Consider the following 19,108-nt stretch of genomic DNA (forward strand, 5'->3'; position numbering starts at 1 on the left):
AAGGAACTGCAGGACAAGTTCTTGCATCGTGTCAACTGTGTTCTGAGGAGCTGTCTGTCAGCCGGCAACAAGGTGAAGGCGATCAACACGTTTGCTGTGCCCCTGTTGACCTACAGCTTTGGGGTGGTAAAGTGGACCAAGACTGACCTTGAGGCGTTAGAACGAGCAGTACGAGTGGCGTTCACCAAGCACCGCATGCGCCATCCAAAGTCGTCCATAGAGAGAGTCACCCTGCCATGCGCAGTAGGAGGAAGAGGCGTCACCGATATCCAGGCACTATGTGTCTCCCAGATCCAGCAGCTGCGGGCATATTTCGTAGAAAGCCAGAACCGTCACGAAATGTACCGCACTGTATGTGAAGCTGACCACGGTTACAGCGCCCTGCATTTGGCGCAGGAGGATTATCGGCTGAACTGCGACATCAAGACCGTCGACGAGATGATCGTAACGTGGAAGCAAAAGGAGTTGCATGGGACGCACCCCCATCAACTGGAACTCGAGCACATCGATAAGGCGGCGTCAAACGCGTGGCTGGTGCGGGGTGACCTGTTCTCAGAAACAGAAGGTTTCATGGTAGCCATCCAGGACCGGGTAATTGCGACGAAGAACTATCGGCGGTACATATTGCACGAGGACGTGGAGGACCGTTGTAGGAAGTGTAATTCAGTAGGAGAAACGATCGAGCATGTCGTTGCAGGCTGTTCAGTGTTAGCTGGATCAGCTTACCTCGATCGTCACAACGAAGTTGCTAAGATTGTGCATCAACAGCTTGCTTTAAAGCACAACTTGGTCGACAGATTTGTACCCTACTACAAGTACCAGCCGGACCCGGTTCTGGAAAATAGTTGCATAAAGCTGTACTGGGATCGCGAGATCATTACGGACGTCCTCATTCGTGCCAACCGGCCTGACATTGTGGTTTTCGACAAAAGGATGAAGCGAGTAACTCTCATCGACATCGCTGTACCGTTAGACCATAATGTCCAATCAACGTTCTCCGGCAAGATAACCAAGTACCACGACCTAGCGGAGGAGTTGAAGCAGATGTGGCACCTGGAGGACGTCCGTATAGTTCCGGTTGTCCTCTCGGCAACCGGAGTTGTCCCTAAATCTCTCCTGAGGTCTCTAGACGAGCTGGAATTGAAGAAGGACCTGAACAGCATCCTGAAAGCGGTGATTCTTGGAACCTGTAGTATAGTTAGGCGGTTCCTGAATCATCACAACTGAAAGTAAACTCATTAGGATTAGGATTAGGATTAGAATGAGATCCACAGAGCCTAATCCCCTTTGGCATTCCGATTGCCCGGGGTAGGTGAAAGTTTCCAGCAATTTTTGCTGAGGAGTGCCAAAACTCTATAATAATAATAATAATAATAATAATAATAATAATAATAATAATAATAAGAGTTTACATAATTCCAAGAATATCACAGATTATAGTTGGGCGGTAGTCCATAGCCTAACTTTACCAAACACCGTATCTAACAAAATCCACAAAATCGAAGGGCGCTGTTCCCACAGTTATTCATACATTGAACATTTCAGAAACGTGAACGTGAAAAATCCCCAATGGTGAGTGATACAAATAGGACTTAACGAAATTCAGCGCCTCATGTGAACATCTTTTTTTTTATTTACATATGTTACATACGGTGTTTAATAAAGTTAATCTTGAAATAACTCCTGTACAGGTGTAGTTGTTAAGGATTCAATTCCAGGACAATTTGGACGAACATGAATGCCCCAAAGTATACAACATTATGTATCTATAAGTCTTCTAGTGAATCCGGATACCGAAGTTTTTTTTTATTCCGTGTTGGGTATTAGCATCACTGCGACCATTGTTTTGATCTATTGTGACATATTCCCCATTTTTGTTTAGCTTTGTCTGGATAACGTACGACTATTGGGAGTGGTCGTCATCACTTGACATAAAGCATTTCCCCAGCACGGTACTACACATCGGATGAAGTGCAATACCGTACTAGGATTTGTTCTCCAGATTTCAAAGGGTTCAAGTAGCCCCTTATCGAAGAACCTAATTCTTTGATTAAAAATTGCCGGACAATGGCAAAACAAATGTTCTGAGTCTTCCTTTTCTGTGTTACAAAAACGACACAGATCATTTTGAAGTTTTACGATTAGCTTCAAATGATATTGACTCGAACAATGATCTGTCATAAGACCAGTATACATACTAATATCTTTTCTGGAGAGTTCCAATATTTTGCGAGTCATTTTTACATTCGGATCAATGAAACGTTTCGCCTGCCTCGCTATTGAAGTGTTTTTCCAATTGGCATCCACTTTTGATAATTCCCATACCTTCAGCTCCATTTTAAGAGATGCAGTAGAAAGCCCGCAAAAAGGTTCTGGTCCTATAAATTGGTGTGACGATCCGAGTCTAGCTAACATATCTTCTCTTTCGTTACCTTCAATTCCGCAGTGACCAGGAACCCAGTATAGATTGACTTGATTACGACAAGACAATTTTTGAAACGATTGGACACATTCCCAAACATGTTTAAATGTACATGTCGCCGAATTTAGAGCATTCAGGGCTGCTTGACTGTCCGACATAATACAAATATTTGAATGCCTGTAATTTCTGCGCAAGCAAATAACAACACATACCGAAGTTAATTATAAAACATTACAATGCACAAAAGGTCATTGTTACTGCTACGAGTGTAGACATGAAGTCCTGCTCTTCGGAGTAGTTTGGATAGTCTGAAATATCTCAAAAGAATGTTGCAATGATTCGTGCAATTGCTAGGAGTTCATTAATAGTAGTTAAATACGTGATGTTACAGTTAATAGCAAAAACCACTAATGTGACATCTGTAGATGTCAAGTTCTAAACTCCAGAACAGTTGGAGAGACATTGAATATTTTTTTTTTTTTTTTTTTTGAGATTTTACCCCTGAGGGCATTCATCTCACGAGACATTGAATATTCGATAATTATACAACATTTTATATCAGTTTTCAAGTAGGTGCAGTAGTTTTGGTGCAATTTCCAAAGTTACATTGTATAGCGGATATGAGTTTTGTTTTTATTTTGAGTGTAGATCAAAAGTTCTTCCCCTTGTTTATGTGGAACATCCCAAATGAATTAAGGAATTTTCATATAGTTCAAAGGGGATCATACATAAAAGCTGCATGTGTGATATTACAGTTTGTAGCTAACATAACAACTGAAATAGCTGTATATCAAGAGCAGTGGTGTCATCGTGGTTACTCTTAGTTACTCACTGAGTAACCAGCTCTTCGAACTTGTGATATTTTTTTTTAAATATTTGCGCTCTAAGATTGCAATTCTTCCAGGGATTCCAAAAAGTCCATCTGATAGAGCAGACACGTGACTATCACGCCGAGGACCTGGGATCGAATCTCACTCCCGACAAACTTACACAAATGTGAGTTCTTCCTTCTGAAGGGGGAAGTAAAGCGTGGGTCCCGAGATGAACTAGCCAAGGGTTAAAAATCTCGTTAATACAGATAAAAAAAAAGTCCATCGCAAATTTCTCCAACACTCTATCATGCACCATTTCAAAGATTCGTTTGGAAAATTCTACTAGAATTTCTTCAGAAAATTTTAATGGAGATTCCTTAATTAATAACTCAGATTTTTTTTAGAATATCTAGCATGGGTATCATTCCAAGAATTTCTCTAGGGATTTCTTTAGAAAATCACACAGAGATTCTTTCAAAAGCTTCGGAAGAATTTTCAGAAATTTCTTAAAATATCATACAGAAATATATGCAAATTATCCTGTGCAAATTTCACCAAACATTTTCCACAAATTTAAATACTCCGTGAACCTTTTAAAAAATCTTCAATTATTAATTTGGGAATTTTTTTCAGAGATTGTTTTAAATTTGTTACACTAGAGATTTTTCCGAAAATTTCTTATTTATTTTAGGAAATCTTGAGATTTGGTTAGGAAATTCTTCAGACATTCCTCTGGATATTTGTTAATAAGTTTCTGTTGAGAACATTAAGATTATTCTTCAGAGATTTCTTCCGGTTTTTTTTATCAATCATTCAATAATTCATTTCATGCATGCCTGCATGGACTCGTTGATTTTTTTTCAAAAACCAGTAATTCCGACAACAACGCACGGGTTTATTTCAAAACATTCTTCAACGATTCAAAAAAAATCATCAATTTTTTTCAACAATAGTTATGAAAAAACTTCCTAATGAAAATCATGCATTTCTTTAGAAGCTTCTTTATTTGTTTCGGAACTTCCTTCGTATGTTCCTCTCTAGATACAAATTCAAGTATTTTTTCAGGAATTCTTATGGAAACCCCCTTTAAAGATTCGGTTAAAATTTGAATTAACATTCTGGTTTCGAAGCAATTCTTCCAAAAATCCTTAAGAAATTCTTCCACGGTTTTTTCTCCAAAAAATCACCCAAGGACACATTTGAAAAAAAAATTGCTGAATTAAGAAATTCTCCCAAAGGTTTCTCTGAAAGATTATCTAAGGATTCCTTCAGACACTTATCAATGGATTCTTTTAGGAAAACTTGCACGGATTGCTTTACTACGTTAAACGTTGCTTCAGAAGTTTCAAGAAGGATTCTTAAAAAAAATGGTATGAATTGCTTCACCATAATCTTTCATTCAAATTCTTTCAAAAGTTCTTTGTAAAATTCGTCTAGGGATTATTTAAGACATTTCTCCAGGGATTTATTTAAATAATATTTTAGAGATTTCTTCGGAAATTATTCCGGGTGTTTCCTGATTTTTTTTTTCAGAAATTGCTTCAGAAATTATCCCAGGAACTCCTATACGGATTGATTCATCAAAAAATGATGCAAGTATAAATTTAGAATGTTTTTTATTGGGGTTGCTTTAGAAATTCCTGAAGTGATTCCTTTATAAATTGAACAAGTGGTTTCACCCGGGATGTTTTCAAGATATTTCTTCAGAAGTGTGCATTAGATTCATTTTTTACCCAAACCGTGCACTACGCCAGCGAACAGTTCCCAACGTGATGTTCGGAGAAGGTTGAGGTTCACTTCAATTTCTTGAGGTTTGTGCTAACGTAAGAACCTCGACAATACACATAAGATGCGACGCGAGACAGGACACAACACTTATAGTTCTTACAACAAATTAAAAGGATTTAAATTTACCTTTTAAGTCGACCGGTTTCGGGCTCGACGTTGCCCATCGACAGGACGATGTCCGACTGATTACATGGAGCACTAATACAATCGTACTGCGCACAGTACTCGTCGAAGTTGTTGTTGTTTCACTGAATTCTCAGCTTAGTCAAGTTGAAGAGGGGGGATTGTATTGGAGGATCGTCTTCGTTCATGAGAGGGCGATCAGCTGTGGCGATGTACATAGATTCCCAGGCGTTTAGTTCTGCAGCTTTTCTAACGTTCTTCACCAACTTAGCGTTCTCCCAATCCACAGCATGGTCCAAATGTGTGGTGTGTACTGCTACACTGGATTCATTGGTTCGTTCATTTTCGACTGCGTGTTTATGCTCACGAAGGCGAATTTTGAACTTCCTCCGAGTTTGTCCAATGTACACCGCAGGGCAGCTCTGACACGGTATTTGGTAGATCCCAGATTTTTCCTCCGCTGGGACCTTGTCTTTCAGGTTGCATAACAGGTCTTTCAACGTGTTGTTACTTTTGTACACAACCTGAAATCCATGGTGTTTGAGGGTTTCCTGAACGGGGTTGGAGATTTTTGGGTAGAACGGGAGACTAATTCTTTTTACTTCTTTCTTTTCCGGCTTCAGTGTTGTGGCATTCTTTCTGTGTTTTTTCCTCTCGTGTTTACGGAGGATTTTATCCACGAATTCTTTTTCGTAGCCATTCAGCTCCCCAGCTCGGTGAATTTTATTTCTCTCCTCCACAAAATCCTCTCTTTCCATTGGGATATTATACAAACGGTGTGCCATGGAATGAAACGCTGCTTGCTGTTGCGCACCAAAGTGGTGTGAATCCGAAGTAATGTACCTGTCTGTCGAGGTAGGTTTCCGGTAGATTGCGTATTTTAATCTATTTTCCTCTGTTTTGGAGATCATCAGATCAAGAAACGGCAGCTTCCCGTCCACCTCTTTCTCCAGCGTAAATTTTATGCTCTCATGTTGGGAATTCAACAGATCAAGTACCTGAGACAGATATCGTTCTTTTACGACGGCGAAGATATCGTCTACATACCGTCTCCACACCCGGGGGAACAACTTTTCTTTCTGTAACCCTACTTCAAAGTCGCTCATGAAAGCATTTGCCAGCAGTGGAGATAGTTTGCTTCCCATGCTGAGACCGAAGGTTTGTTTATAGAACTTACCCCTGAATGAAAAGTAGTTCTGATTCATACAAACCTCGGCTACCTGGAGGTAAGCGTCGATCTGGTTGTACGGTACTCTATTCCTCTCCAAATGTCTTCGCAGGCTTCGCAAAGCATCACCCACCGGCACGCTTGGGAACAGCGCAGTGACGTCAAACGAGTGTTCGTAACTCGGTAGAATTGGTAGAACATTTAAAAGATGTTGAAATACGGCGAGGGGAGGTGTTGGTTTCATTTGACGTCACTGCGCTGTTCCCAAGCGTGCCGGTGGGTGATGCTTTGCGAAGCCTGCGAAGACATTTGGAGAGGAATAGAGTACCGTACAACCAGATCGACGCTTACCTCCAGGTAGCCGAGGTTTGTATGAATCAGAACTACTTTTCATTCAGGGGTAAGTTCTATAAACAAACCTTCGGTCTCAGCATGGGAAGCAAACTATCTCCACTGCTGGCAAATGCTTTCATGAGCGACTTTGAAGTAGGGTTACAGAAAGAAAAGTTGTTCCCCCGGGTGTGGAGACGGTATGTAGACGATATCTTCGCCGTCGTAAAAGAACGATATCTGTCTCAGGTACTTGATCTGTTGAATTCCCAACATGAGAGCATAAAATTTACGCTGGAGAAAGAGGTGGACGGGAAGCTGCCGTTTCTTGATCTGATGATCTCCAAAACAGAGGAAAATAGATTAAAATACGCAATCTACCGGAAACCTACCTCGACAGACAGGTACATTACTTCGGATTCACACCACTTTGGTGCGCAACAGCAAGCAGCGTTTCATTCCATGGCACACCGTTTGTATAATATCCCAATGGAAAGAGAGGATTTTGTGGAGGAGAGAAATAAAATTCACCGAGCTGGGGAGCTGAATGGCTACGAAAAAGAATTCGTGGATAAAATCCTCCGTAAACACGAGAGGAAAAAACACAGAAAGAATGCCACAACACTGAAGCCGGAAAAGAAAGAAGTAAAAAGAATTAGTCTCCCGTTCTACCCAAAAATCTCCAACCCCGTTCAGGAAACCCTCAAACACCATGGATTTCAGGTTGTGTACAAAAGTAACAACACGTTGAAAGACCTGTTATGCAACCTGAAAGACAAGGTCCCAGCGGAGGAAAAATCTGGGATCTACCAAATACCGTGTCAGAGCTGCCCTGCGGTGTACATTGGACAAACTCGGAGGAAGTTCAAAATTCGCCTTCGTGAGCATAAACACGCAGTCGAAAATGAACGAACCAATGAATCCAGTGTAGCAGTACACACCACACATTTGGACCATGCTGTGGATTGGGAGAACGCTAAGTTGGTGAAGAACGTTAGAAAAGCTGCAGAACTAAACGCCTGGGAATCTATGTACATCGCCACAGCTGATCGCCCTCTCATGAACGAAGACGATCCTCCAATACAATCCCCCCTCTTCAACTTGACTAAGCTGAGAATTCAGTGAAACAACAACAACTTCGACGAGTACTGTGCGCAGTACGATTGTATTAGTGCTCCATGTAATCAGTCGGACATCGTCCTGTCGATGGGCAACGTCGAGCCCGAAACCGGTCGACTTAAAAGGTAAATTTAAATCCTTTTAATTTGTTGTAAGAACTATAAGTGTTGTGTCCTGTCTCGCGTCGCATCTTATGTGTAAGGTTGAGGTTCCTTCAGATTTTTTCTTCGTTTCTAAGAAACGATTCCTTAGAGAATTTCTACAGGGATTCGTTCAAAAGCTTCTTGAGGCGTTCCTTCGAAAAATATTCGAAGGACTGATTAAGAAATTCTCTCAATCATTTCCTCAAAAGTTTTTACGGCGTTTTCTATGAGGATTCCTACTGAAATTAATTCAAAGATTTCCTTAGGAAGCCTTTCACAGATTTCCTCGGTAAATCTTTTCAAGGATTCCTTCTGGAATCTCTCCTGGGATTTATTTGAAAAACGGTTTCTTTAAAAAAAACTACCGAAATTTTTTAAAAAGTTCTCCCAGTGACTCCTTCAAATATTCCTCCTTGATTTCCATCAGAAATCACGGAGGTTTCCTTAAAAAAAATCTTGACTAATTCATCCAGAGATATATCAAAAATATCGTCTATGAATTCATTTAAAAAATCATCCAGGGATAACTTAAGATTTCAAATTTCCTCCGAAAATATCTCCAAAAACTTTTTAAGAAAGTCTTCTATGGTTTTTTTTCTGAAATTATCGCATGGATCATTTGCAAAAAAAATGTTCCACTGATTCCTTCAAAAATATGTCCCAGAATTATTTAAGTAAATCTTGCAAAGATTACTCAGATATTTCTCCATGAATGTCTACAAATATTTCTCAGATACCCCTTGAACTTCCTCTAGCGATTCCGCCAGTAATTTTTTCAATGATTCCTACAGAAAACTTTTGAATAACGCCATGACTTATTTCAGGAATATCTCCAAGGATTCATTTGAAAAATTATACATGGATTCCCTCAAATGATCAGAAATTCAGAATACCTTCCATATTTCCTTTCTTCAGAAATTCTTCCACGGATTCCCAAAGAAATTATTTAATTCCTCTAGAGATTCTTTCATAAATCTTATCAAAAATTTACATAGAAAAACGTTAATGTTTTTTTGTAAAAAAAACTACAAGGATTCCTTATCAAATATCCACTGGAATTATTTAACCGTAGTGTGGCCAGCAAAAAAAAGAACACCCGTAGAAGGCCGGCAGGGTACCCGGGTACCCACGAAATGGAAATAATCATATCTCAGCGATTTTTCCACCGATTTTAAAAGTTTTTGCCTCATTCAACTCAGAAACTCATTATCTATCGAGATCGTATTTGGTTGGACCGGTCCAATCACCATAGGTACCGAAAAATCCGGATTTCCGGATCCATGTTTTTATACAATGCAATATACGGGATTTTCGGTAGGTTAGTAGCAATTTCGGTACCAAGCATCGTATAATTGCTTTGGCATATTGCATCTGACCGGCCTGGAATCATAAAACGTGTTGACTTTGAAACTGTGTTTTCGGAACACGCTTTCCGTGGGGCCATGGTTGACCATAAACACTTTAAGATATCCTAGCCTCAGCAATGTGGGTTTCAATATGGTATACGGACATGCTCCCAAAAATATGGATTTTCCGAAAACCACGGTGATTAGATCGGTCTAACCAAATATTTTTCCGATAGATGATGAGTTTCTGAGTTGAATGAGCTAAAAAATTTCCAAAATCGATGAAAAATTGACGGAGACATGATCATTTCAATTTCGTGGGTACCCGGGTACCCTGCCGGCCTTCCACGTATTAAAAAAATGCAGGAGCCCCTCCCCCTGCCCCTCCTCACTTTAAAATTCGGTCAACCCCATTAATAGATGTATATTCACGAGTTCTAAGATCTAACAGAGTTCCAACATCCTAGTCTCAATAATTGAAGAATACCTTCAGAAATTACTCAACGAATTCTTCCATAAAATATTACAAAATTTAAGAAACTTCTTGAAAAAAATTCTCCTGGAATTCCTTCGGATTTTTCTTCAAAAACTTCTCAAAGTTTGCTCAGAGGATTTCTTTAGAAAGTCTTAGAAAATCCTCCTCCAGAATTTTTTCCAGGAATTCTTTCAAAGATTATAATTCTATTGGAAATTCCTGCCTCTACCTTCAGAAATTCAATCAACCTCTAAAGATTCCTGCGAAGGTCATAGAAATTGATTCGAGAGTTCTATCAGGCCTGTTTTTCCCACTAGGATTTCTTCTCCAAGAATTCTTGTATAGCTATCTCAAGATGATCCGCCTCCTGGGGTTTTTCAAAGAGATTCTTCTGATATTCTTCCACGATTTTTTTTAGCAAATGTCTCTTTGAATTATCCAGTAAATTTTCTTGGATTCCTTCAAATATCCCTCCGGGAGTTTTTTCAACATTTATTTCAGAGATTTCAACAGTTATTCGACTGAATATTTTAAAATTATTTTACAAATTTCTTAAGATATTTATTTACAAATTCCAGTAGTGATTCGCTCAGAAATTTCAGCAGGGATTTCTACAAAAATTGTTTTCCAGGATTTTTAGTTATTCTCTCCAAATAAGGAAAACCCAGTTAATGATGTTATTAGAGGGCCATACGACAGGATGGCTGGAGTAGTTCAGGTTTTAAACATGTTAAATATTCAAAGCTCACATGTGTTCATTACAATCCTTGGTACATCCATGAGTTAATGCTCTGCAGCGCGGAGAACCTTTTTTGAAAGTTCTCTATAGTAATTTCCATATAAAACTATTTTGCTTTTGGGCCACAAATAAATCCCCGGGCAGAGGCCAAGTACTGACGATCAACACGTGATATTGGTTTGATTGAGATAAGAGGTAAAAGTACTGAAAATAATAGCAAAAAATTGTTCTTGAAACATCTAAGCAATAGCAAAATTTGATATTTGACTATCAATTAAATAGCTCACTGCTATTGGTTAGATCTTACCAAGAGCTAAATATGTTATGATGACGATGTTCCAGGAGAAAATTTGAGATATTATTTTTAGTAGTTTTACCTCTTATCTCAAACAAACAAATATCACTTTTGATCTCCGTATCAAAATATGCTATTCTTGAGCTTTTTTCCTCTGCTCGAAATCACGACGGGCGTTTAAATGATTCGTTTCATATTTTAAGTTCTGAATGTATGTCAAACATCTTGCTTCTTATACTAGTTTTCGATGAAACAAATTCAATAATCTAAAGTATGTTTATGTATTTCAGTTCTCAAGGGATCATGTAAGTAAAACAAGTTCTTTACGATGATTCCTTCGCATGTTTTGTTATATATTTTTCATTTTGAAATTTCCAACCCTGAACCATACTTTGGGTTCTCCAATGACTCATATTATGAAGATCAACTTATAAATGAAACACGAATCGAGGAATGAAATCCCCGTACCAATCACGTGAGATCCCTCGCCAAACATTCCGTAAAATTTCTTCCCCACTCCTCTCGAGCTCCCGTTGAAGCAAGAAAAAAAAACCAACACAAGTAGCCTAATTAGGCCACGAAGATCGCACCGATATACGTCGAAGAAGCTCTTCCGCGGGATACCATTCAAATCAGGGACCGCCGTCGCCAACAACGCAACCGGGGGAAGCTGCGTGTCGCGTTTGGTTTTGTTTGATAATGATTTCCGAGAGACGGATTCCTTCCTTCCCGGAATCGAACCCGGAGGCGGAAAACCAGACCAGAGTCACGACCATCTCCTCTCCAGTTGGCCCAGGCATATGCCATGAATTATGATCGTTTTGAGACAATTCGGAACGAGCGAGGTAAAGAGGTAATCGTGCGTTGTGCTTCGAATGCGTGTATCACTCGCCCGACTTTTTGGGAACAGAAGTCCAAAAACGGCAGCCGTTTATCTCTATTAGCACCGAAAGTAGAGGAAAACTTTCGGAAGGGATCTATTTTTCAAAATAAATGGTTTGCCTGCTTTTGTGGGATTCTCTTTGTGCTTCTGTCGCACCTTGAGACCTGAGTGTGCGGTTCCAAGTCGAGAAGTTAATAAACATATCATAAAGATGGTTCGGTTCGAGGATCGGAACAGAACATAAGGTGGGAAGATGTGGGCTCACACGCAATGAGTCGAATCCTCTGGGTCCGGGCACGATTTCGGTTCTAGATCTTTATCGCACGTCGCCTGTGAGGGAATAACAAAGTGAAAATTAAAACAACAGCGCAAAGCCAGGGTGTATTGAGCTTAGGGTTGGTTCATTTTATTTGCTGATTTACGAATCAGCGGGCCACATGTTGATGTCCTATAGGAGTCGAACAGAGGATTAGAGATTGTGCTCATCCGATAGAAGTTTCGTTCGATTGTTTTTCAGAGATGATCTTACAATTGAATTTCTATAATTTGGAACAATTTCCTAGACTGATTCGCCGGTGCAGCCAGTCGGTCGACCTTCTGCCAGATCATCCCCCTCAAGCTCTTCTATGTCGGATGGAGAAGGACGAGGAGAGAAAAAAAAACAAGAAACAAGAGCAGAAGTCAGGAAAAAAAAATGCGGAGGCTGACCGGTAGTTGATTACAGGGGACGTGTCTCATCGATTGCTGGTCGAGATGTTATTCTTTCAATTTTACGAGCATGACTCGGTCAAAATATCATTTCGAAGATTTTATGCTCGGTGGCGGATCTTCCTTGATTTTACGGTGTATACTTAGCCGGCCGTAAAGTAGGCAATTGAATTGCGGGCCGCTTCGGGGCTTCGTATTCAGAGTCTGGTTGCATCTCTCTGGGCTAGTTGAATTGAACGACGGGACGAGAATTTAAGGGAAGTATTCAGTGCATCTTGTAAAACGGAAATATGGACGAATAGCAATATTTTGATTTTTTCCCCTTTTGTACCCCGTGGAGGTTTTAGCCTCTTCACCCCGTAACTCCATATCACAGACGAAACAGACGTTACACATTAATCCTTTCCAACGTACACCGATGTAACAATTACATTTAGGGGATTCACTAAACCGGTTGAATAACTGCGTAAGCAATGATTACACTAGCTCACAACATTTTTGAACTCGGTAAGCTGATGATCATTTTTAGTGTTAAATCATGCCCAGAGTTTGAAAACTTTTAGGAAAACAATTGCAGTAGAGCGGAAATTTTTCGATGTTCCATACAAGGCTGTCGATTTGAAATTGATTTTTGTTCTATTTTCAAGCAAAGTTGCGACCTTCATACATCTCTTTTCCGTAACCAATGCACCGAATAAGCTGAAATTTTTAATGTAACTGGCCAACATCTAATATTTCAAATGTACTTTTAGAAAGAATTTTTAATTGATTTTTTCTTGCAGAAAAAATAGTAATTTTCATTATTTTTAGGAAATTTTGCTCAAATTTAAGAAGATTGGCCAACATCTCCAATCCAACATCAACATCTCAAATCCCACTAATTTCATGCAAACATTATGTTCAGATGATCTAAACATATTATAATCAGCTTTCTATTCATGTAAAAAGCTTGAAAATTTGTTGACAGTAGCGCAAGATATTTGTGAACAAAACAAGCGCACCTGATCTTCTTATTTGAAGCTTATTTCAAGTTAGCAAAAACAGAATAATAAAATCAACTGTTGTGTGAAGCTTGCTTCTTGAGATTTGTGTGTTTGAAGTTCTGATGCACAGTTGAAGCGGCGGGATTTCAAGATGTTTGTCCTTAACAATCATGTTTTTATTAATTATATTCATCATCCTTGGATAACTTGTTATTATCCCACTTAAATTTAGGGATGCTTAGGAGTGTTTCGAAGGGATTTCAAGTGGGATTCAATGGAGGTTTAAGCAAGAAATCATTGGGGAGTGAGTATTAGAGGTATTTCATGCTGTCAGAAGGTTTCCCGATAGTTGCGGAAGTCTTTTTGCAGTGGGAATTCTTGGATATTTCCTTTTGAAACCTCCCGAAATCCCCAGAAATTCCTTCAATCCACCTGAAGTCGCTTTGAAACACTCCCATTGTCCCTTGGACTCTTGTGAATTTCTCCTGAAGTCGTCTCCCCCGAAGCTTCATGGAATCTTTTGTGCAACTTTTTTTTATTCTCTCTGATATCCCACTTGAGATTCCCATTAAATCGCTCTTTCAACACCATTTGCCCTTTTTTTATACAAGGACTGATGCTTTATAACCTCCTTCCCCCACCTGCCATTGAACTTCTATAAGACTCCCTTTTAGTACCTCTCTCATTTTTAGACCCATTAAGGCCTCTTAGTGTTTTATTATAGGTGCTCTGAAGCCGCTTTTGCCCTCCCTCCCCGTAAAGACCTTTAAACTTCTATTTTGTCCATTCCCTCAATGGGTCATGTGAACCGCCACCCCAGATAACTCCCTGAGACTCCTGTAGATCTCCCTTAAACTCCACTGAAGTCCCTTGAAACCCCTTAGGCGGAGAAGTAAACCCTCCCCATTTCCGACGCTTCTTTCACTAGGCGCCCCTCCGCCTTTTGCCGAAATTGTGAAAACCCCTCCCTTGGTGCCACTTCTGTGCACGGGCCTGGCTGATGGTTTGTTTTCAGTCTTTCAGAAATCTTTTAGGCGATTCCAAAAAATTTCAATAACTTTGTGAAAATTGAACCAAATCGTATCAAAATTTCACAGCACATAGTATAAATAAAGTACTATCAAACGTATTTATCCAAATAAGGCTGTTGTATAAATATTTCAATTAATGTAGCTTAGTGTATACAACAGTGACATGGGGAGACATGATCCCTCGGGGATTACACACACATTATACATGTGAAGAATAAAATTCTATTTGGAAGCCTCTTTTTACTCGGAATTCTAGTATATTCAATGATAGAACGTGTCAGATAATTATTATTTTAGTTCAAACCATGAAAAGGGGGATCAAGTCTCCCCATTTTCAAGATACGGTATATCCTTAACAATTTAAGGACAAACGTCTTGAAATCCCGCTTCAACGGTGCATCAGAACTTCAGACGCACAAATCTCAAGAAGCAAGCTTCAAACAACAATGAATTTTATTATTCTGTTCTTGCTCACTTGTAATAAGCTTAAAATAGAAAGCTCAGGTGTGCTGGATTTGTTTACGAAGAGATTTGTGCTTTCAAAATCGTGAGTAGGTGCCAAAGTCGGCCATTGTGGCGGCCATTTTGGGTTTCTAACATGTCTGTCCTTAAGGAAATCTTATAATTTCAAATACACCGTATGTGTCAAAAATGCAAGAAAACTTGAAAAGAAAATAAATAGGAAGCTTTTGGAGTTATTTTCCCTTTAAATTAACCATGTGCTCAAAAGGGGATCAATTTTGACCCATATTTGAAAAATACATCATAAGACATACCTCCATAAAAACACAGTTTTGAAAACTTAAACAATAATTTAAAGGCCTTCTGTTGTGTATAAACTTGCAATAGATGCTTACCTGCCATTCTGTACGAAAAATGGATCTAGTTTTGTGTTTTTTCTTAAAGTTACAGGCATATTAAGAAAAAGGGATCAAGTCTCCCCAGTCTCCCCTATACTGGAAACATAAACGATTGTTTCCACAACTTTCTTCTGCTGCAACGACAGGTTGAAAATTTTGCACAGTGGAATGGCAGGACATCAGTGCAATTCTTCAAAACAATAGCGGGTATTCCATCTGGTAGCCGTGGATGATTTTAACTTCTTCACGGCTTTGCGCAGCATTTCTTCAGTTACGAATGGAACGTCAATATGGCAATAGCTAACGCGTCGGGAACAGCCGCAGTTGCTATTGTAGCATCGTCGGGCAGTGGTCGTTCTACATTGAAAACGCTGGTAAATTACTTAACGAAAAGATTGCACTTCTCTGAAGCGATCGAGGCAGCATCGTCGTTTAAAAATATCGTGGCAGGCACGCCATCGTTTTGCTCCCGCTTTGAGTTGACAAAATTCCAGAACCGTTTGGGGTTACGACGAATGCTATTTTGCATTTTGTCAACATATTGCATGTATAGAGCACTGTTCAGCGATTTATAAGCATTACTTGTAGTTTGGAAGTGTGGCTTGAAAACTGGCGTTCGTAGTTTCCGATAATGATGCTGACATGCATTTTTCGCGCGCTTCAGTGTGCGAAGACGTACGTTCCCCCATGGTGGTTTTTCCGGTGATCGCATCTTCGGAACATTCAATGACAACCAAATCGTGATGGTATCCGTGACGTTCTGTACAGCAATGTCAACATCCGAGCAAGTCAAAACTTCAGCCCAATCAACGAGAGCTAGAAAGTTGTTCAACGAGGCAAAATCAATGCGTTTGAAGTCCAACGGGACAGTATCTTCGTGCTCGTATAAAGGTTCGCTGTCACAGACACTTAATGTAATTTCTAACGGAGGGTGAGGGCGGTCAATCTTTACCAGAGGAACTGCGGCTTCGGCGGTAGTACAGTAATCCGTGTTCGCAAACACCAAATCCAGGATATGATTCCAAGCATTCGTCACGCAGCAGAACTGGTTCAAATTTATCACAGCCATGTTGTCCAATAAACATGCACTAGCCGGATGTTTACGCCTATATGTTTTCCAGGCTATCCTCTAACCAATTTAAGCACTAACTGCGCTAAAAATATTATGGCGCCAGCACCAAACCGAATAGCAACGTTTGGACTAGCGACAATTTTCGACTAGCGACACTTTTTTCAGTACCGGGTATAGTGCGCTGTGTGCGTTCAATGATGCACTATCATGTACGTCACTTCCGATGTATGTTGATAACAAATCAACAATTACAAGAATAATTTTGTCAAAAAACTTTATTTGATTTCCAACCAAATCCACAATATCAGCTGGATTGGATGCAAGACAGCTGAGAAATTGCGATGGACGTAAAGTGGGTGGCAGCGTCTAATAGGAGACTCGACTGTGTACGTATCGCACAGCGATCCAAAATTTGTGTTAATTGGTTTGGAATTGGTTGAGTTACAGCAGAGAAGTGCTCAAAATAGGAGCCCTGCCGAGATGGTTCCACTTCGCTATGGCAAAAAAGCCTTCCAATATCATGATATAACGGAGTAATTTATAGTTAAATTTTACCATTTCCCTTGTCATTTACCTTACAGTACCTTGACCTTAAATATGGAAACTTCTTACCAAATTTCTAACTGTAAAATCCGTGCAATCTTGGTCAAATCAAATGCAAGTATGAGCTACGAAGTTTCTGTGTCCCAAATACTTGCAAAGGGGGTTCCAAATCCACTCCATCACAGGCATCATCAACATATTTTTTCGTTCTCTTCTTAGCACGAGCTCTTCTTGCATTTCAGCTTCAAATATTTTGAACAACAACTACGGGATTACTATTTGTTAATAGTTAACTACAGTAGAAAAAAAAAGTTTGAAATGCGCCGCTCACTAGAAAATACTAGCAGATACTCTGCCCATCAATCCAATAAGGGATGACCATTAAAACAAGCTATTATTTCTTGTTGGCCATTTAAATCACTGTGGCAAGTTGTTTCAAGTATTGTTACATATGCGGCAAGTTTATTAAGCTATTTAAAGTTGACGTTTTACTGTTGGTGTTGGCAATAATCAAAGTTTGACTGCAAGCGTGAAGCCAATACTACTGTGCTATTGTATGATGAAGATTATTTATTGAAATTTATGCATTGGATGTTCTGGGAAGTTATCAAGCCGGCTTCATCGACGGCCGGTCAACAACGGATCAGATCATCACCGTACGGCAAAACCTCCAGAAATGCCGTGAATACTAGGTCCCAACGCATCACCTGTTCATCGATTTCAAAGCAGCATAAGACAGTATCGACCGCGCGGAGCTATGGAGAATATGGACGAAAACGGCTTTCCTGGGAAGCTGACTAGACTGATTAAAGCGATGATGGACGGTGTGCAAAACTGCGTAAGGGTTTCAGGTGAACTATCCGGTTCATTCAAATCTCGCCGGGGACTGCGACAAGGTGATGGTCTCTCATGCCTACTCTTCAACATTTTTATTATTATAATTATTATAAACTTTATTAAGGAGATTTTCAGCCCGCGGCTGGTTCATCTCCGAGCTCTTCAACATCGCTCTGGAAGATGTTATGATGCGATGAGCCGGACTCAACAGCCGGGGAACGATTTTCACAAAATCCGGCCAATTTGTGTGCTTTGCGGACAACATGGACATTATCGCCAGAACATTTGGAACGGTGACAGAGCTATACACACGCCTGAAACGCAAAGCAGCAAAGATCGGACTGGTGGTGAATGCCTTAAAAACAAAATAGGGTCAAGTGGGGTAAGATGCCATTTTTCAAACTTTCAGCGTTTTCAATGATAATTAGCCTCATTTTTAAGGCTTTCAAAGTGGTAACAGCAACTAGACAATATTTGCTCGATACTTCAGCAAAACTATTCACTAAACTATTGCATTTTCATTGATTTTTGGCGATTTGAAAAACTGATTCGTAAAACGGAAGTGGTGCAAAAAGACCATCTGTCATGGGGTAAGATGCCACTTCATGAAAACATTCAAAAATTACGTCCATGAGTTTTCGGGCATTTCCGACTCCATTTCCCCCCTCTGAGTCAGTAGTGTGCGGTAGTTCGGCAGCAGCAAAGTTTCGCGCGCTCGCTTTGCTAGATTTTTGCGAGAGTGAGTTTTTGGAGGCAAAGTTTACAGGCCGCGTTTTCATTCGGTCGTCGTCGTCGTCTATTTGACTGCTCATCTTCGTACGGGGCGATTTATGATACGATAAATGCAACAAACAACATTTTTTGCGATTTTAGTCAACAGACATTGAAATGTTCGTCACGTCAAGTGTCGGCCCAAGTTCCAAAGCCACGTTGGTTCAAATCACTTTATTTTCTCTTTCGTTAATTTTCGCACTTCGAAAACTATCTGAATGGTTCGTCATCTTCGATGTCGGCATGTGTTTTGTTTTAGTCCAAATCTAGACGAACATTTGAAAAGGGCCTGTCTGCTTTTTGTGGACAGACATGTTTCTGTCTCTGCAAGGCCCATCTGCATCCACCCACGCACGTCAACACCCTTAACAGATAGCTTGAAGAACACTCTTTCTGATAAGGGTGTTGATGTGCGTGGGTGGATGCAGATGGACCCTGCGGAGACGGAAACATGTTTGTTTGCGCAAAGCAGATGGGCCCTTTTCAAATGTTCGTCTAGAAATGAAAATAAGTGGTTTGATATTAATAGGGTTGCATGAATCACTCCACTTACCAAAGTGAACTCATATCATGCGCCCCTTCCCCTCCCCACTAACAAAAAGTCCTTCCCATGACAGACGTGGAGACGCAGAGGTGATCTCGGTCTTTAGTAAGCAACGC

The 19,108-nt window shown here is 40.0% G+C and overlaps 1 protein-coding gene across 2 annotated transcripts in view; it reads left to right on the forward strand.

The window, feature by feature from the left end:
* The window catches only part of LOC109398732 (protein apterous), a 274,586-nt gene that overhangs the window by 228,089 nt on the left and 27,389 nt on the right, over positions 1-19,108 (forward strand). Inside the window, exon 6 of one of the 2 annotated variants that reach the window (XM_029859067.2) lies at positions 11,051-11,065. The exons of the other annotated variant lie outside the window; for it this stretch is intronic. Coding sequence (XP_029714927.1) covers positions 11,051-11,065 — 15 coding nt within the window. The remainder of the gene's footprint in view (positions 1-11,050; positions 11,066-19,108) is intronic. 2 annotated transcript variants of the gene reach the window in all.

The sequence above is a fragment of the Aedes albopictus genome, chromosome 2 (genome assembly GCF_035046485.1).
Source record: "Aedes albopictus strain Foshan chromosome 2, AalbF5, whole genome shotgun sequence".
Classification (NCBI taxonomy): Eukaryota; Metazoa; Arthropoda; class Insecta; order Diptera; family Culicidae; genus Aedes; species Aedes albopictus.